Genomic DNA, 20,348 nt, shown 5'->3' on the forward strand with positions numbered 1-20,348 from the left:
GATCAAGAAAGAGAAGTTTCAATATATTTTACAAAGTTATCAAGCAGAAGAAAAAAAAAACTGGAAGGAAGAGAGGGAAGAAGAGAAACGAAGTGTCAGCTTTTATAGGGGAGAGTAATAGGTGCTCTCTAGAGTTTACAGACCAAGACAGAATAGTAGAAGCACGTAATTATTTCGCACTGCAGCCATCACCACCCAGGTAGCACATCAAAAATGGACAAAAGCAGTCGCCTCAGTTAAGGGGAAGAGTAAGATCCATCCTTCCATGCCATATGAACGTTTATCTTGATGTACATGGACTATTTTAATGATCAAAACAGGCCAGCTGGATAAATACTCAGATCCAGTGCAAGCAGGTCTAGAGAAACAGGATCACTTATGCCTTCCTTGCAGTCATCCCAGCCACAGACCTGTCGGAGCAGATCTCCACTGCAGGCACTGAAGCCTCAGGGACAGGCAATATGAAATTCATGCTGAACGGGGCCCTGACCATCGGGACCATGGATGGGGCCAACGTGGAAATGGCAGAGGAAGCTGGGGAAGAGAACCTGTTCATCTTTGGCATGAGAGTAGATGATGTGGCCGCTTTGGACAAGAAAGGGTAAGGGAGCAGCTCCTTCTTATTGGGCAAGTGCCCGCCACCCCTAGGAGGGTTCCTGCCTACCCAGGTATCCCTTTGAGATGGAGTCACAGGAAACACGGCCAGAGAACCTCTCCCACGTACCTGGGCAGCCTCCTCACAGCTGAGTTTTATTAAGCCCTGCAAGTGAACGTGAAAGGAGCTTGGGCACAGGTGCATCAGGTTCTTGCTATTTGTTATTGGTGGGTGTAGTTGGTTACATTAGTTTCAGGTGTACAATATAGTATTTCAGCAATCCATTACGTCACCTGTGCTCATCGTGGCAAGTGCACGCCTTAATCCGCATCACCTGTTTAACCCATTGCCCCACCCCCAGCCCATCTCCCCTCTGGTAACTGTTAGTTTGTCCCCTATACTTAAGAGTCTAAGGGTCTGTTTTTTTGGTTTTTCTTTTTTTCTTCATTCATTTGTTTTGTTTCTTTAAGTTTTATATATAAGTGAAATCATATGGTATTTGTCTTTCTCTGACTCACTTATTTCACTTAGCATTACATTCTCTAGATCCATCCTTGTTGCAAAGGGCAAGATTTCATTCTTTTTGTGACCGAATAATATTCCATTATATATGTATACCACTTCTTTATCCATTCATCTTTCAGTGGACACTTGGGTTGCTTCCATAATTTGGCTGTTGTAAATAATGCTGCAATAAACATAGAGATGTATATATCCCTTTGAGTTAGGGTTTTTGTATTCTTGGGTAAATACCCAGTGGTAGAATTGGAACATGTGGTAGTTCTATTTTTAATTTTTTGAGACACCTCCCTACTGTTTTCCATGGTGGCTGCACCCGTTTGCATTCCCACCAGCAGTGCACCAGGGTTCCTTTTCTCTACATGCTCACCAACACTTGTTTCTTACATTTTTGATTTTAGCCATTTTGATAGGTGTGAGGCAATACCTCATTGTGGTTTTAATTTGCATTTCCCTGATGATGAGTGATGTTGAGCATCTTTTCATGTGTCTGTCAGCCACCTGGATGTCTTTGGAAAAATATCTCTTTGTGTCTTCTTCCCATATTTAACTGGATCATTTTTCTTTTTGGTGTTGAGTTGTATAGGTCTTTGTATATTTTCAATACTAACTCTTTCTCAGGTAAGTCATTTGCATGTATCCTCTCCCATCCAGTCTGTTGTCTTTTAGTTCTGTTGATTGTTTCCTTTGCTTTACAGAAGCTTTTTATTTTGATGTAGTCAAATAAACAAAAATAAAACAAAAAGTTTATTTTCGCTTGTGTTGCCCTTCCCTCAGGAGACACAAACAGAAGAATGTTGCTGTGGCACATGTCAGAGAAATTACTGCCTGTGCTCTCTTCTAGGACTTTTATGGTTTCGGGTCTCACATTTAGATCTCTAATCTATTTTGAGTCCTTTTTTGTGTATGGTGTAAGAAAGTGGTATAGATATTTAAAATTGTTAGATCTTCTTGTTGGACAGACCCTTTGAGTATGATATAGTGTCCTTCCTCATCTCTTATTATAGTCTTTGGCTTAAAATCTAATTTATCTGATATAAGGACACCCCCTCACTTTAAATCTGGGGTGTCTTTGGGTCTAAAATGAGTTTCTTGTAGAGAGCATATCGATTTTTTTAATCCATCCTGATACCCTGTGTCTTTTGATTGGGCATTTAGCCTATTTACATTCAGGGTGACTATAGAAAGGTAGGAATTTAGTGCCATTGTATTGCCTGTAAGGTGACTGTTACTGTATATTGTCTCTGTTCCTTTCTGGCTTACTACTTTTGGGCTCTCTCTTTGCTTAGAGGACCCCTTTTAATATTTCCTGTAGGGCTGGTTTGGTGTTTGCAAATTCTTTTAATTTTTGTTTGTCCTGGAAGCTTTTTATCTCTCCTCCTATTTTCAATGATAGCCTAGGTGGATATAGTATTCTTGGCTGCATGTTTTTCTCATTTAGTGCTCTGAATATATCATGCCAGTTCTTTCTGGTCTGCCAGGTCTCTATGGATAAGTCTGCTGCCAATCTAATATTTTTAACATTATATGTTTCAGACTTCTTGTCCTGGGCTGCTTTCAGGATTTTCTTTGTCACTAAGACTAGTAAGTTTTACTATTAGATGACGGGGTGTGGACCTATTCTAATTGATTTTGAGGGGGGGTTCTCTGTGCCTCCTGGATTTTGATGCTTGCTCTTTTTGCCACATTGGGGAAATTCTCTACTAAATTCTCTACTAATTCGCTCCAGTATACCTTCTGTCCCTCTCTCTCTTCTTCTTCTTCTGGAATCCCAATTATTCTAATATTGTTTTGTCTTATGGTATCACTTATCTCTCGAATTCTCCCCATGTGGTCTAGTAGTTGTTTGCTCAGCTTCTTTATTCTCTGTCATTTGGTCTTCTGTATCACTAATTCTCTCTTCTGCCTCATTTATCCTAGCAGTAAGAACCTCCACACTTGATTGCACCTCTTTTGATTTCAATACCTTTTTTTATTAACACCTTTTTTAAATTTCAGCTTGGTTAGATTTTAGTTCTTTTATTTCTCCAGAAAGGGATTTTATTTCTCCAGACAGGGTTTCTCTAATATCCTCCATGCTTTTTTCAAGCCCAGCTAGCTCCTTGAGAATTGTCATTCTTAACTCTAGTTCTGACATATTACCAATGTCTGTATTAAGTTCCTAGCCATCAGTACTGCCTCTTGTTCTTTTTTTTTTTTTTTTTTGTGGTGAGTTTTTCCACCTTGTCATTTTATCCAGATAAGAATATATGAAAGAGAGAATAAGGTACTAAAAGGGTGGCAAAGACCCCAGAAAAATGTATGCTAATCAAATAAGAAGAGAACCTAAACCAGGGGGGAGAAGTAAGGGGGTAAAAAGAAATAAAATACACACACACACACACACACACACACACACACATACCTATAGATAGATAGATAAGATTAGACTGGTGAATAGAACAGAGCCACCTACTTGATTTTGGGTATATTTTGGTCTCTTAGAAGAAACTACCTCCCAAAATTTTAAAGAAAGAAAAACTTACATATATACAAAAATAAGGGTAAACACAATGAAGGGATAGAATATGACTGTAAAGATGAAAATTTTTTAAAAATTCTAAAAAAGGAATTGTAAGATATGTTGGTTGGAGAAAGAAAGAAGAAAAAAAGGGCAAGGGAGAGAATGTGCTCAGGCTGGAGACTAGAACAAAGCCCTGTGCTAGATTTAGGGTATATTTTGATCTATTAGAATAAATTGTATCCCAAAGTTTTTTAGGAAAAAAAAGCCCTATATGTATACAAAAAATAAGGTTAAATACAATGAAAGATAAAATATGACTATAATAATGATGACTTAACAATACCTTCCAAAAAAATCTTTTTAAGATAAACTAGTTAAAAAAACGTTAAAAGAGGAAAGAGGAAAAGTTTAAAAAATTAGAATAAGAAAAATAAAATTTAAAAAATTTAATTTAACTTTGCAAGACTAAAGAATCATGGGGAGGAAGCCATGAATTCCATGCATTGCTTTCCCCTAACTTTGGAGTGCCACTGTTCTCCTTGATCAGTGACCTTGGTCTTGTTCTTGCTGATCTTCTGGGGGAGGGGCCTGTTGTAGTGATTCTCAAATGTCTTTGCTCCAGGCGGAATTGCACCACTCTTGCCAGGGGCCAGGCTAAGTAATCTGCTTGGGCTCGCTCTCAGGAGCTTTTGTTCCCTGAATGCTTTCCGTAGAGCTCTGGAGGACGGAAATGAAAATGGCGGCCTCCCAGTCTCTGGCCCAGAGGAGCCGAGAGCTTGGGTCCCCACTCTTCGGTGTGCCCTCGGAAAAAAAGGGGTCAATCAGTCTGGTCTCTCTGGTCTCTGGCTGCACTCTGGGCTCACTTGGCCTGTGACCGAGTGTTTCTGTCTCTGGCACATGGCCCCATTTGGAGTCTCCAAACCCAGCAGATTCTTGCCTCTGGTGAGTCTCCCTGGATCTGCCACTTGTGGGATCCCTGCTCAAAGAACAGTGGTCCACTGTGTCATGGATCATGGTTTAAGGTAACCCTAAGCTGAGAGCTCACTCTTTGGCTCTGTTTCTGTAGTCGGCTTCCCCACTCTGATACCACACTCAGACACCCCCAGTCTTCCTGTGACCCTGAGGGTCTTGAGACCACACTGTCCCCATGAGGCCTCTACCCCTGCTTAGCCTCTAGAGTGATGTGCCTCAGTGGAGCAGACTTCCAAAAGTTCCAATTTTGTGCTCCACTCCTCCCACGTTTGCTGGGAGCTGGCCCCTCCCTCCTGTGGTCTATCTTCCCATCTCCTCAGATTCACTTCTCCGCACGTCCTACCTTTCAGAAAGTGTTGATTTTCTGTTCCTAGAATTGCTGCTCTTCTTCTCTTCCATCTCTTGTTGAGTTTGTAGGTGTTCAGAATGGTTTGATAACTATCTAGCTGAACTCCTGCGACCTGATGTCATTTCAATCCGCTACTCCTCCGCCATGTTGCTTCTCCTCCTGGAATTCTTAATTTCTTCTTCTGTCACTTCATTATTAGTATAAAAATGCAAGACTTATGTATACTTATTTTTCCATCCCATGATTTTACTGGATTTGTCAGTTCTAGTAGTTTTTCTGCGGAGTCTAGGGTTTTCTATATGTAATATGATGTCTTCTGGAAATAGTGAAGGTTTTACTTCTTCCTTACCAGTTTGGATGCCTTTTGTTGTTGTTGTTGTCTGATTGCTGTGACTAGGACTTCCAGTATTATGTTGAATAAAAGTGATGAGAGTGGGCATTCTTATCTTGTTCCTGACTTTAGGGGAAGAGCTCTTAGGTTTTCAGCATTGAGTATGATGTTAGCTATTAGTTTTTCATATATGGCTCCCATTATGTAGAGGCAAGTTCCCTCTAAACCTACTTTGTTGAGTGTTTTTATCATGAATGGATGGTGTACTTTGTCACATGATTTTCCACATCTATTGAAGTGACCATTTGGTTCTTATCCTTTCTCTTGTTAATGTGAGGTATCACGTTGATTAATTTATGAATATTCAGCCACCCTTGCATCCCAGGAATAAATCCCACTCGATCATGTGAATGATTTTTTTTTTAATGTAGTGTTAGACTCATTTTGCTAATATTTTGTTGAGGATTTTTGCATCTATGTTCATTAGAGATATTGCCCTATAGTTCTCTTTTTTTGTAGTATCTTCATCTGGTTTTGGTATCAGGGTAATGCTGGTATCCTAAAATTAATTTGGAGGCTTTCCTTCCTCTTCTACTTTTGGAATGGTTTGAGAATAGGTATTAACTCTTCTTTAAATGTTTGGTAGAATTCACTTGTGAAGTCATCTTGTCCTGGACTTTTGTGTTTTGGGAGTCTTTTGGTTACTGATTCAATTTTTGCTGGTAATTGGTCTTTTCAAACTTTCTATTTCTTTTTGGTTCAGTTTTGGGAGGTTATATCTTACTAGGAATTTATCCATTTCTTCTAGGTTGTCCAATTTGTTACCATATAATTTTTCATAATACTCTCTTATAATCCCTTTGTATTTCTGTGATGTCTGTTGTTACTTCGCTTCTTTCACTCATTTCTGATTTTGTTTATTTGAGTGTCTCTCTCTTTTTTTTTTTATGAGTCTAAATCAAGGTTTATCGATTCCATTGTTTTCAAAGAACCAAATCCTGGTTTCATTGATCTGTTCTACTGGGGCTTTTTAGTTTCTATATTGTTTATTTCTGCTCTAATCTTGATTATGTCCTTTTCTACTGCTTTTAGGTTTGTCGTCGTCTTCTTCTAGTTCTTTAGGTGTAAGATTAGTTTGTTTATTTGAGATGTTTCTTGCTTCTTGAGATAAGCCTGTGTTGCTTTAAACTTCCATCTCAGGGGACCCCTGGGTGGCTCAGTTGGTTAAGCATCTGCCTTCGGCTTAGGTCATGATCCCCTGGGATTGAGTCCCACATCAGGGTCCTTGCTCAGCATGGAGCCTGCTTCTCCCCCTGCCTGCTCCACCTGTTCTGCCTGCAGCTCTCTGTGCTTCTGCTATCTGACAAATAAATAATAAATAAAAAAATTCCCTCTTAGAACAGCTTTTGCTACATCCCAAAGATTTTGGACCACTCTGTTTTCATTTTCATTTGCCTCTATGTATTTTTTTTTTTATTTTCTCTTTGATTTCTTGGTTGGCCTTTTCATTGTTAAGTAGCATGTTATTTAACCTCCATGTATTGGAGATCTTTCTAGATTTTTTTCTTGTGGTTGATTTCTAGTTTCAAAACATTTTGGTTGGAAAATATGCATGCTATGACTTTAATCTTTTTTTATTTATTGAGACTTAGTTTGTGGCCTAACATGTGATCTAGAGAATGTTCCATGTGTACTTGAACAAAATGTGTATTCTGTTGTTTTAGGAGGGAGTGTTCTGAATGTATCTGTTAGGTTCATCTGGTCCAATGTGTCATTCAAAGCCTCTACTATTTCCTTGTTGATTTTCTGTGTGGATGACCTCTTGATTGATGTAAGTGGGGAGTTATAGTCCTCTACCGGTATTGGATTGCTATTGATTACTTCCTTTGTTTGTTAATAGCTGCTTTATGTATTTGGGTACTCCCATGTTGAGTGCATAAATATTATGTCTTCTTTGGTTTGTTCCCTTGATTATATGGTCTTCCTTTTTCTCTTCTTACAGACTTTGTGTTAAAGTCCATGTTGTTCAATATCAGTATTGCCACCCTGCTTTTCTTTTTACTTCCATTTGCATGACAAATCTTTTTCCATCTCTTGATTTTTTTTTTTAAGATTTTATTTATTTCTTCAAGAGAGAGAACATGGGCAGGGGGCAGCGGGGAGAGGGGTGAGGGAGAGGGAGCAATTCCCCACTGAGCAGAGAGCTGGATGCTGGGGTTGATGCCAGAACCCTGAGATCATGAGCTAAGCCCAAGGCAAGCACTTAATTAACTTAACCACCCAGACACCCCTCCATCTCTTCACTTTCAATCTGTGTGTGTCTTTATGTCCAAAGTACGCATTTTGTAGAGAGCATATAGATTATTGTTTATTTATATATATTTATTTATATCTTATTTTTTTAATCCATTCCATCACCCTGTGTCTTTTGATTTGAATGCTTAGTCCATTTACATTCAGAATAATTATTGATAGGTATGTACATATTGCCATTTTGCTACTTGTTTTGTGGTTGTTTCTGTAATTCTTCTCTGTTCCTTTCTTGTTTTCTTCTTATGTTTGTTTTTGTATATCTATTACTGGTTTTTGATTTGTGATTATCATTAGGTTTGTATTTAACATCTTATGTATATAGCAGTGTCTATTAAGTTGATAGCTGCTTAAGTTTGAACCCATTCTTTACTCCCCCCACCAACATTTTAGGTATGTGGTATCATATTATCATACAGTAAAAGGCATAGGTCCTTACTCTCAAGAAGCTTCCTGTCTAGTTGAGAAAATAGGAAATTAATGGTGGATATAAAGTAATGGCAGAGGTTTCCATAAGTCACTTTGATTTTGTAGATCCCTTGACTGATTTTTTTAAAATATTTCATTTATTTGAGAGAGAAAGAGCATGAGCAGAGGAAAGGGGCAGAGAGAGCGGGTGGTGGGGGAGAAACAGGCTCCCCACTGAGTAGGGAGCCCAACATAGGGCTCAATCCCAGGACCCTGGGATCATGATCTGAGCTAAAGGCAGATGCTTAACCAACTGAGCCACCCGGGTGTGCCCCTTGACTGATTTTTATAGATATACTTATTTTTACTGCTTTTGTGCTTCCTACTTTTCTTACTCCTACTTATGATCATTCCTTTCCACTCAAATAATCCTTTTTAACATTTCCCATAGGGCTGGTTTAGTGGTCACGAATTCCTTTAACTTTTGTTTGTCTGGAAAACTCTTTCTCTCTCCTTCTTTTCTGAATAACAGAGTATCCTTGGCTGCATGTTTTTTTCTTTCAGCACTTTGAATATATCATGCCAGTCTCTTCCAGACTGCAGAGTTTCTGCTGAAAAATCAGCTCACAGCCTTATGGGGTTTCCCTTGTATATAACTATTTTCTTTTCTCTTGCTGCTTTTAAAATTCTCTCTTTATCACTACTTTTTGTCATTTTAATTACTGTGTGTTTTAGGGTGGACCTCCTTGGATTGATTTTGTTGGGGGATCTCTGTGAATCCTAGATCTGGATTTCTGTTTCCTTGACCAGATTTGGAAAGTTTTCAGCTGTTATTTCTTCAAATAAAATTTCTGCCCCCTTTTCTTAGTCTTCTTCTGGAATCCTTATAATATGAATGTTACTACACTTGATGGTGTCGCTGAATTCCATGTCTATTTTCATTTATTTTTTTTTCCCCTCTCATGTTCAACACAATTACTTTACAGTACTCTGTCCTCCAGATAGCTAATCCCATCTTCTACTTCTTCTCGTCTACTATTTATTCTATCTAATATATTTTTAATTTCAGCTATTAAGTTCTCCATCTCTGGTTCATTTTTATATTTTCTCTCCCTTTGTTAAGGATCTCATTGAGGTCCTGCACTCTTCTCAGTTCCTGTGAGTATCTTAAGACCATTACTGTAAAAACTCTATCAGACATACTACATTACTTATTCCATTTTGTTTAGGTCTCGTGCTCTGATTTTGTCCTGTCCCTTCATTTGGGACATTTCCTCTGTCCCCCGTTTTGCCTAACTTTCTGTGTCTGTTTCTGTGTGTTGGGAAAGTCAGCTATATTTGCTGCTCTTAAAAGTAGTGGTCTTATGAAGAAGAGTCCAGCAGTGCCCTGTAGTGCAGAGTCCCCTGTTCACCAGAACCTGGTGCTTCAGGGTGTCTTCTATGCATATCACATGCACTCTGCTATTGTAGCTGATCTCCTTTTTCCCCTTCAATCCAGTTGTCTGCAGTGGTTCTCTTTGCCTGTTGTGGGCACAGTTTGGTTCTTGTGTTGTGCAGGAGCCCAGGCTGGGGCTGCCTCGGGCTTGAGTGGAATCAGAACAGGCATTTGCCAGAGCTGCAGTCCCACCAAAGTGCAGGGCGCTCTCCCTATGTCAAGCCCTGAGAAGCTTTTATTGGTGGGCAGTGCTTGTAGACAGACCAGCTGTCTGCCCCCTGGCCCATTGCTGGGGCTGCAGTCTGATTGTTGCATGTAGTTATCTTCCCCTCTCCCTCCATGGAGCAGGAGTCACTTTGGAGTGGTGGTGGCCCCTTTTGCGGCTGCTTGCACACTGCTAGGTTCCTGGCCCCACTTTGGATGGGCTCCCGCCAAGAGCACATTGTAGGGGGCAGGACCATACGAGAACACAGGGGCAGGGTGGGCAGTGTCAGCCAGGTTTGCACAGGTCTGCTGTGGGAGGGGACCTGGAGCAGAGGCCTGACTGGTGGGACATATCTGCAGATGACCTAGGGGCCCAGGCACACTGTTAGCAAGTTAAGTAGCAAGTGTTGGCATAGCATTTGTTCCCACAGGTGTCCACATGGCTAAGCTGGGGGACAGGGCAGGGAAATAGTGGCCCGCAGCTCCTTGTTCCTGAAGAAGTCTCCTAAAGTTCCCTGCCCCTCCAGCATATGCTCTGAGATGAGTAAACAAATCTCCCTCCAGTATACCCCGGGTGTATTTCAAACTATGGCTTCTATACTGTAACTGCCTGGGTTGCTTGCTGTCCTGTCCCTTTAAGGCCAGGGACTCGGTTTCCTGTTGCTCTCCCCGCTCTCTCAGAGCCAAGCCTGCTGATTTTTAAAGTCCAGGTGGTAAGCCTCACTGATTATAAGAACTCACAAAATTCAATCCCTCTGGTTTTCAAAGCCAGATGTTAGGAGGAGTCACCTGCCCCATGTGGGCTCCAGTGTAAGGGTGTTTTTCTACCCTCTCTATGCCTGCAGCATCCTTCCTTCCCATGCACAGTCCCAGGGGTTCATTTAACTCCCAGCTACATCTCTCTCCTTCCCACCTTCTTTGATGTGACGACTTCTCCAGATTTAGCTGTGGACAGATGGTTTTCTCAGTAATGTACATTGATGTGGGTGTTATCTAGCTGGATCTGTGGCACAAAGTGAGGTTAGGGTCTTCCTACTCTGCTGTTTTCCCTGTAAGTCACCTGTCTAGTATATTGTTAATCACACCCACTAATAGAACATTTTTCTTATCACCCACTCTCTCATCCCACAGGTATGAGGCAAAAGAATATTACGAGGCACTTCCAGAGCTGAAGCTGGCCATTGACCAAATTGACAATGGCTTCTTCTCTCCCCATCAGCCTGACCTCTTCAAAGATGTAATCAACATGCTATTTTATTATGACAGGTGAGTTCCCACAAGAAGATTGTGCTATTTGGGCCATGAAAAGGGGACAAGAACGTCTAAACCAACTACAATGCCTCTGTGTAATTAGCATAGGTCTGTGATCTGAGAAGCTAATCTACACTTGAAAAATCAGATAGTCTTTACTAACTATGCTAGGAAGGTTTAAGAATAAGACCCACAAATCTGGGATTCTTTTTCTCTTTCCACTGGTACACCCAGCTTTCAAGTATATCCATATGTTGACATTCTTACATGTGGGAAGAACCATATAAATGTTGAAGCCTGGTTAAAACTCTAATGAATAGAAATGTAAGTTTGGTAAACCAGCCATGCCAGACATTACACAAAAGAGAATTTGTCAAGGGGAGGGTGCACCTGGATGGCTCAGTCAGTTAAGCATCCAACTCTTGGTTTTGGTTCAAGTCATAGTCTCAGGGTCTGAGATCAAGCCTCACATCAGGCTCTGTGCTCAACCCGGAGTCTGCTTGGTATTCTCTCCCTTTCTCCTCCCTCCCCCTTATCCCCTTCCCCTGATCATGTTTGCATGCTTTCTCTTTCTCTCTCTCTCTCTCTCAAATAGATAAATCTTAAAACAAAAAAGCAAAAGATAATTCTAGGTGGAATCTTAGCACACGTATTTTAATGAAGCTTTTTGTTGTTTTGTTTTTCCCTTCTAATCACAAAAATACAGGTTTAAAGTCTTTGCAGACTATGAATCCTATGTCAAGTGTCAAGAAAAAGTCAGCCAGCTGTACATGGTGAGTACACTGCCAAGAGCATAAACGAAACCAGTTTACTACGATTAATTAAAAATTTTGTTTCTTTTATTAAATCTAAATAACAAGGCCCATTAACCAATCCAAAAAGAGAAGTGAGACAACTGTCCAGGATATTCAGACCTTATGTTCTGGTAGAATCATATCTAGTCCCCCCAAAATGCACAAGACCAGAGTGAATTAAAGTTAGTGGCCATCAGCCAGAAGGGGCAGTACTCGAGTTAAGCTGAGTGGCTCACTACCTGCATCCAAGAACTCAAAGACGGAAAGAAAATGGTCAACTCTAGCTCTTTCCTCTTGATCTCCACTTGTATTTGTGTGTAGAATGGCTACAGAGGAAAAGACATATAAAGGAAGCAGGAAAGGAAAATATGACCAAGGGCAAGGACAAGTGTGAATGCCAGTTTTGTACAATGATCTCTTTTGCTAAATCTATGGCCCAAATCCAAAGATGCCCATCTCAAAGCCCAGGATTTGGTTCAATCTTTCCTGTTAGTGCTAATTGCAGTTTTTACTCATAACAATTATCATATTGTTAAGCTTAGAAACATGTTGAGAAGTCTATTCATTATCCATTTAAATGGTTTATTTTCTTATTTAGTAGGTTTTCAAAGTTTGAATAAACGAATTTTAGACTCTGTGTTACAGTACCTTATGGCATAATCATAGTTTCAGTTTTTCTTTCAAATTTTTATAATACGTTGCTAATGGCTTTGAGTGATGTTCTGGTCTTTTTCTTTTTTTAAGATTTATTTAATTTTTTAAGTGAGAGAGAGTGGGGGCGAGAGGGGTGGGGCAGAGGGATAGGGGGAAAGAAGCTGAAGCAGACTCCGAGCTGAGCACAGAGCCAGATGCAGGACTTGATCTTACAACCCTGAGATCATGACTGAGCCAAAACCAAGAGTTGGGTGCTTAACTGACTGCACCATCCAGGCACCCATGTTCTGATCATTTTTAACAAACTTTAGAGTTCTTTTAAAAATCATGAGGGTATGAAATAAATAGCTTTTTATATTACTTTACATAAAAATTATAAAATTTGGATAGAATATATTTTTTCAAGGATAAGGTCTTAATTGATCTGTTTTGAAACCCCAGGATAGTATTTGGAATTCAGTGTAAATCAGCTGGGGTGTCTATCTTCAGAAAGAACAAGAAAGGAGAAGTAGGTCAATAAACTGTCCCATTACATTGTTCCCCTGAACAACAACTAACATTCTAGAGTCGTGTTTTTCACACGATGATATAAGCCACAGATTAAATCTCTTGACACAGCATCTAGCAGACAATGAACATTAGTCCCTTCCTTCCCCTCTAGTTTAAAGGGAGGTGAAATTTAAAAAAATAAAGCATGGGAAATATGGCTTGCATGCCAAAGCATTGTAACCATAGCAACAATTACCAATTAGGGAATATACATCCATGGTTTCTCTTAAAATGAAAAATACTCTTTTTCCTTCTTAAGAGAAATAAACTCTAAGCAGGAGAAAAAGCATGATCTACCCTCTCTAGCTCTCAGCTGTGAAACAAGTGTATTTATGACTCACTACAACTTTATCCTGTCATTGTTCCCCATGAAATGTGCTTGGATATGCTTGGCCTAGCGTTCGTCATAAAGTTGGACGTGCGCTCAGGCCATAGGCCATATGTATGTGTTCTTTACAGAATCCAAAGGCCTGGAACACAATGGTACTCAAAAATATAGCTGCTGCAGGGAAATTCTCTAGTGATCGAACAATTAAGGAATATGCCAGGGACATCTGGAACATGGAGCCTTCAGATCTCAAGATTTCCCTATCCAATGAATCTAGCAGTGGGGTGAACAAAGACAATGGAAAGTAAGTTGTAAAATGTCTCAAGGAAAAAAAAAAAAAACTTCTTACTGGATTTAAACCCTTTTACAACATTCTTTGATTTTTGTTTTATTTTGTTAGCTAATAATCTGGTTAGGAATTTCTGGGAATTGGGAGGGCAAGTGTATGACTGTATTAGGGCTAAAAATAAAGTATCAATTTACAAGGGCTACATGAGTGCCAAAACTTGTTATTTGATGGCAGATTGAGTAGCATGCTAGGACTTTCTCCAGGGCTATTCAAAAAGCTAGAAGATACTTGTAACTTTTTAATGCCATTTAAATTAACTAAAACACAAATTACTTAACTACATTAGAGCACCATTCTTACCCTGTTAAATCCCAGCTAAAGACCACCTTGTTCACAGCCCCAGGATGTTTGGTAACCACACATTTTTAGAAGGGATCCAAATTTTACCAAATTCTGATACTCTACAATGAGATTTCAGTTTGTTCCTCAAAGTAGACTACAATCTAAATGAGAACTTTCAATAACGCCCAACATCCACGCTTTCCCTAAAATGGCAAGTGACTTGTAGAAATGTCAGTGACTTCAGCTCATCCAAGAAGCCCAGTACAACTTTACATCAAAAATGTGCATCGTGGGTGGTGTCTGGACCAAGTCTTCACTGCAGATTTCTGGTACTCTCAGACCTCATGCCCACTGCTCACTCAGGAACTCTCTGCAAAAAAAGGACCTAGATCAGCTCACATGCTTTCTCCACTTCCTGGTCTAAGTAAAGCCAGAGCAGCCCTAATTGCCTTTAAGAGAAGGATTTAGCAAATCATTTAGCATTTAGCAAATCAGCTCTTACCTCACAGTGTTTAGTAGTGTGGGGCTTCTACAGAGGAAGTTGTGTTGGAAACCAGGGGGAAAGACCACCATCTTGACCCTCTCTTTGTTCCTATACTCGTTGTGTGCAATTTCATAGAGCTGCATGGGACAGAAAAGATAGAGACTCAAAGGCTGACCATCAAAGGTGGTGTTTTTCTAGTTTAATTTTCCTCAAAGGGTAAAGAAACAGCCAACTTGGGGACTTAGTCCCATTAAATCGGAGATAATGGACTCTCTACCACCCTTCCCCAACTGCCGGTGTTGGCTGCCTCTACAGCTAAGGAACTAAAAGCTGCACAGCTAAGGAACACTGACAAAACTTCATCCTTCTCCTACCAACACCCTCCCTGCAAGCGGACAGGAACTGCGACAGACCCACTCTGTTCATCTAAAAGAAAAGAAACTGAATCCCACTTTTGAGCCACAATGGGAGAGACTACACGGAGGTTGATGCAGCTGCCTGGGATTTTATCTACCCTTGTAGATCCACACATATGTGTTCAGATGAGGAGCCAGGATCCACCACAAACACTCCTTCAAGCTCCACAACATAGCACACTGATGCAGACTATATACACCATGAGCGTGGCCATTGAGGCGCGTACAAAATCCCTTACAATGTTAGAGACCCTCCTGTGGGATCTAATATTAAAGTCTGGCTAAATGAGAAAATGGTGCGACACATACAGTATGTTTCAGGCAACACTGAGCTCTTCGTTTACCTTCTTTCCAAACTCCAAAGGCACCGTCTTGTCATCCTCACCATGTACGATGAGAAGGGGAGAAGACAGGAATTTAACACTAGGCACAAGCAGAAGAAAAGCATTGAGTTAAAGAATTATAGGTTGGGATTTCTCTTCTTCTAAGTTGAAGCTTTAGTAAAACATGAAATTTGCCTCAAAATAAAAGATCTCTCTTTCTTCTTCCCCCAGGAATGACAACTTCATACATAATAAACTTCATATAGTAACTGTTTTTTTTCTTCTAGGCAAGATTATCTCTCTCTTGTTGACTCACATAATTTAGTTAGGTATTTAATTAATTTATTTCTGTATGATTTTTTTAATAAGAAAAATACTAAAAACACTCAATTTGTACAGTTAAAAGAACCTCATCTTTTTCCTTATTCTACCTTATTTCGTAATATTTGGGATATTTTAACTAAAAGGTTAGATCGAAGAAATGAAACAACTCAAAACTCAAAAATAAAGAACTACCCTAGGACTAAAGAGAACTCTTTGTAGCAATGCATTTACTTTTCCCTATAAATGTACAGATGGACACACGATTAACAGGATTAATCAGCTTCCTCGTCAACCTCCTAGTCTGGTAATTCAGAAAGGCTACGGCACGAAGACTTGTTCCTCATTTTAACTTTCTCAAACAAAACTTCCCAAATTCTGATACGCATCCATCCTGTCACAGTGACTCACTGTTACTCCCGAGAAGTTTAGATCCTTCAAGTGTGTCGACATAAAGTACTGATAATAACTGCTCATTTGGAGGCACTCTTAAAATCAGCTGTGAGGGGCTAACTTGCCAAATTCTGGTCATTGGACTTGCTGTTGGGTCAAAAGGCTGAATGGTGAGTGGGTTTTGGTTACATGGGGAATAAGGCCTAGAAGTCAGGGACCCCCCAAGGGACGTTAGACTAGACCCTCTCAGAGCACATTCAAAGGGTGTAGACTCTAAATCTACAACCCCCTTTATGACTTCAGAGAAGGTATCGACTTACTAAGTCATCAAGTTAAACATGAGGAAAATATCAAAAACTAAAAATTTGTGGACACATTATCTCAAAGTTTAGTGCCCGTCTAAGAATTCTTACCTACCCATTCAGTAAGTCACATGATAGTTACCCTCCAGAATCCCCTAAATATAGTAAAAATGGACATCTTATCATCATTAGCTTACTTTTCATCATTAGGGAAGACTATTTTGTCTTTTCTCAGGGCATCCATAAGCGCGCGTACAAATCCTGGAAGTTTCCGGTAAATCTGTTTTTTAAAAAGAAAAAAATTAAAACATGACCTATATCTATGTCATTTGTTATGTTTTCCTACATGAACTATACTAATGTAGAGAGTAGCAACTTTCTACTTATAATCAACTTTTTAAAAAACAAACCTCATGATTTTGAAAGTAACTCATGTCATTGTAGGGAAATTGGAAAATACAAAAAGGAAGAAAGGAGAGGGGTATATATATATATGTGTATGTATGTATAACACACATATATATACATAAGTGGAATATTACTCAGATACACACACACACACACACAACCACCACTTCTTTATCCACTCATCAGCTGATGGACATTTGAGCTCTTTCCATAGTTTGGCCTGAGAATTTTTGACTAATCAGAATATTCTCTTCAGTAACTAGACTAGTTAATTATGTTCACTGTAGAAGCAATTTTTAGGTTATGCATCTATCACTGCTCTTTTACAAATGTGAAGATAGAGTTAATGGTGCTATTTGTATTTTAAAGAAATACAGGAAGCAAAAACGACACAATATTAACAATGATTGTTTGTGGATGGTAGGGATTATGCATGATTTGTTTCTTCTTTCTAACTTTCTGCACCACCTTGGGCTCAGAGGCCCACAGAATCTGGCTGTCACCTGTCTGTCCTCTCACTAAGCCCACTCCTATCCACCCTTGGGCCATGCTGCCTTCTCCTGGAACACATCAGGCTGGAATCTACCTCAGGGCCCATGCCTTTCCTTTCCCTCAGCTCAAGACCCAGATTTTCCCATGATAGCCTCTTGTCAGGCAAGTCTCAGCTCAGATGATAGTTTCTTCAGAGAAACTTTCCCTACCAACCCCCCATCCACCCACCAGTCACCCCCTGTCACAGCACTTCTCATCCTGAAAATCAGCTTGTTGTGTATTTGTCTCCTACCTGTCTTCCCTACAGTAAGTACATACACTTCACAGGAAGTCAGGCCACAACTTGTTTTATTCCCTGTGGTATTCCTAGAACCTAGGAAATTTCCGGAACCTAACAGACACTTGAATAAAGACTTGTTGCAGATGGACTGAATCTACTGGGCCCATAGCCCTGGCATACACAGTAAGCTATTATCTGTCATGTTCACCGTAGTGTGACTTGAATTTCATTCAGATTGTATTCCTTAGAATAGATATGCCAACAGAAAAGACCAGAAAAGTATTACATGTATTCCTCCGTTGTGCCTGAAGGGGGCGTGGGGAGGAAACTGCTACGTCTATGATGGGACATTGCTGAAAAAAGGAATTGGGTACAGCACAGGTAGGCTGGGGCCAGTTTAAAAAGAAAAGAATTCTGCTCATTGTGGAAGGAATTTTTAGATTATGTGAATCACTGCCCTTTATCATATGGAGAAATAGAGTCAGCTGCTCTAATACATCATCTGTTGTAGCCTTCTACTGTGAACTGTAGTAATACAGAGAATAGCATCTTTCTAAATATAATGAGCTTAAAACATTTGTTTTCCTGCTTTTAAAAAGTAGTTGGTGTCCTTGTAAGGAAATTAGCACAGAACAGGGAAGCTGGGTCCAGTAAAGATGAATATCCGTCTCCCAGTTTTGGCCTAGGCCTGCTGTTTCCAGGAGCTTCCACATTTTCATGGGAGTGTGTCTGGCTTGCATTTTTTGCACAGTCTCATGGCAAATGATTTGCATTCAGGTGCGGTCTGGAGATCCTAACACTGCCTGTCCTGCCCCCTTTCCTTTCTCCTTCTCTTATCCATAACTAAGGGCAAGATTTCTTATTTTGTTTTCTTTTGTCTTTGTCTCCTGATTCTAACACCCCTGGAATCAGGACTTCTCTGAGGAAAATTCAATAAGAGAAGCCCTTCAGCAGTTCATCTCAAATTCCAAAGGAATAAGAAGAAAGCAGGCCCAAGTCAATCTACCTCCTCCATTCCTCATCAGCCAGCGGTGCCCCTTGAGACTCAGAGGTCATACCATCCCCTCTAGCCCAGACCACATCGATGGGCTCCTAATTGATCTTCCTGCCTCCTCTCTCTTCTGGAATGCTGCTAAGTAAATATTCTTAGAAGACTAGTTATGGGAAATGTACTGTCACAAAGCTTTGGTAGTATCACATAAGCTACTTAAAAACAAAGTAAGAAACTCCCATCCTGGCAGCAAGCCCATCCATATCTGGCCACAATCTTTCATTCCAAAGGATGCACACCTCCAATCCATCCGCCTCGAGTTAGAAGATGTAGGATTGAGTCCCATTTCCTCCTCTTACAGGGTGTGTAACAATTGAGCAAGCCTCTGAGCCGCATTTCCCTCAGCTCTAAGTGGAGGCAATGATGCCAAACTCAGAGAGTTGTTACGAGGATTGAAAAGGATGACAAGTGTGCAAATCTTTCATGGAAGCCTTATAGGACTCAGGTATTTTACAGCACATAGCTGCCGCACTCCGGCCATGTGCCTTGGGTCACACACTGCCCTCCTCTCTGTGTTTCCTAACTGCTCTCCCTTACTTTCAAGAAAGGAGCTTAGATCCTATCTTTCTGTAAGTCTTCACTGACCATACCTGCACACAAAACCCTTCTCTTCCCTGAACTCTTCCTACCCTGAAATGATTGTTCTGCATCCCACCCTAGCACCTACCTTAGTCTACTTAGCAATGGAAAAAGTGGGAAAAGGGAACACATTTGTTGAGTCCCCGCTAGGAGCTGGGTACTTTGCAATGATTATCTCACTTAATTTAAACTTCTAAACAACCCTAGGCAGTAGGCAGTATCATCCCCATTATTTAAAGATGGGAAAACTCAGAGAAGGAAAATAACTTACCAAGGTCATAATTGGTTAGTGACAAAAACAACATTTGAACCCAAATCTATCTGGCTCCATAGCTCATGCTTTTTTCCCCACTGTGTCATGCTGCCTTCCTATTTTGAGTAATGAAATTGATTCCAAAGTGACTTATGGAAACCTCTGCCATTACTTTATATCCACCATTAATTTCCTATTTCCTCAACTAGACAGGAAGCTTCTTGAGAGTAAGGACCTTTTACTGTATTTGTAAGTCTCACACCACCTACACTTTCTTATTTAACAGGAATATTCAGAGTTACGGCATTCCACCGATCATAAAAAGAGTTAATGGCCATTCAGTGCTTACTCTGTCCCAGGCATTATTATAGATGCTTTTCATATACAAATGTATTATCACAGTCATCTAGAATAGATTATTATTACCCCCATTTTATAGATGAGATTAGAACATTAAAAGCAATTAATCCAAGGCTATACAGCTGTTAAGCGGCAGCCCTGGAAACCAACCCAGGGAGTCAGACGCCAGAGCTATGGTTCTTAAAGACAGCATGATACTATAGAACTCCTCTACCTCCAAACCATAAGCGTATCTATTAAACTGAGATATCATGACATTTTAAATTTCAAACTTAAAAACATTGGAAGATTCCCCGTTTCTAATAATAGAAGAACCATTACAAACCAAACCTTTTGCCCAAGACACAAGAAAAGCTAAAAAAAATATTTTAAAAACCTTTCTGTGAAGGTGTCAGAGACCTGCCAAGGCATCTTGAGTGGTGGGTCATCCCAGAGAGGAGGGAATCTCAGAGAGGTAAAATGGATAGTCAACACCACTCTTCTCCTTGAGACACAGCTGGCAAGTCAGGAAAAAGCAAAAAGTAGAGACCGAAAAACACAAACAGAAAAAAGATGGCACAAATAGAAAAGAACATAGTAAGAAAGTAGATTTAAACCTAAATATATCCTAATTTCATTAAGTTAAATAGACTACTACAATTAACAGACAAAGCTTGTTGGAAAAGGAAACAAAACCCTACTACATACTGCTGACGAGATATGCATTAAATACAAGAATTCAGAAAAATTTAAAGTCAGAGGATAGAAATTATATATTATGCAAACACTATTCTAAACAAAAATATATTAGACACAATGCTGACTTTAAATCAAGAAGCATTACTAATCAAAAAGGATATTTCATAATAAAAAA

The 20,348-nt window shown here is 39.9% G+C and overlaps 2 protein-coding genes across 4 annotated transcripts in view; one reads left to right on the forward strand and one right to left on the reverse strand.

The window, feature by feature from the left end:
• The window catches only part of PYGL (glycogen phosphorylase L), a 41,278-nt gene extending 27,587 nt beyond the window's left edge, over positions 1 to 13,691 (forward strand). Inside the window, exons 17-20 of the mRNA XM_032871135.1 lie at positions 394 to 601; positions 10,758 to 10,892; positions 11,584 to 11,650; positions 13,334 to 13,691. Of these exons, the coding sequence (XP_032727026.1) occupies positions 394 to 601; positions 10,758 to 10,892; positions 11,584 to 11,650; positions 13,334 to 13,510 (587 nt within the window). The 3' untranslated portion in view covers positions 13,511 to 13,691. The remainder of the gene's footprint in view (positions 1 to 393; positions 602 to 10,757; positions 10,893 to 11,583; positions 11,651 to 13,333) is intronic.
• The window catches only part of ABHD12B (abhydrolase domain containing 12B), a 67,492-nt gene that overhangs the window by 8,476 nt on the left and 38,668 nt on the right, over positions 1 to 20,348 (reverse strand). For 2 of the 3 annotated variants that reach the window (XM_032871139.1, XM_032871136.1), the window contains exons 10-12: positions 16,270 to 16,352; positions 15,078 to 15,156; positions 14,336 to 14,454 (exon numbers count right to left, since the gene is read on the reverse strand). In XM_032871139.1, coding sequence (XP_032727030.1) covers positions 14,336 to 14,454; positions 15,078 to 15,156; positions 16,270 to 16,352 — 281 coding nt within the window. Of the gene's footprint in view, positions 1 to 13,574; positions 14,204 to 14,335; positions 14,455 to 15,077; positions 15,157 to 16,269; positions 16,353 to 20,348 lie in introns of those variants that run through there. The other variant, XM_032871138.1, reaches the window with a different exon arrangement.

Source organism: Lontra canadensis, unplaced genomic scaffold, assembly GCF_010015895.1.
Source record: "Lontra canadensis isolate GAN:19392208 unplaced genomic scaffold, GSC_riverotter_1.0 scaffold42, whole genome shotgun sequence".
NCBI classification, from domain to species: domain Eukaryota; kingdom Metazoa; phylum Chordata; class Mammalia; order Carnivora; family Mustelidae; genus Lontra; species Lontra canadensis.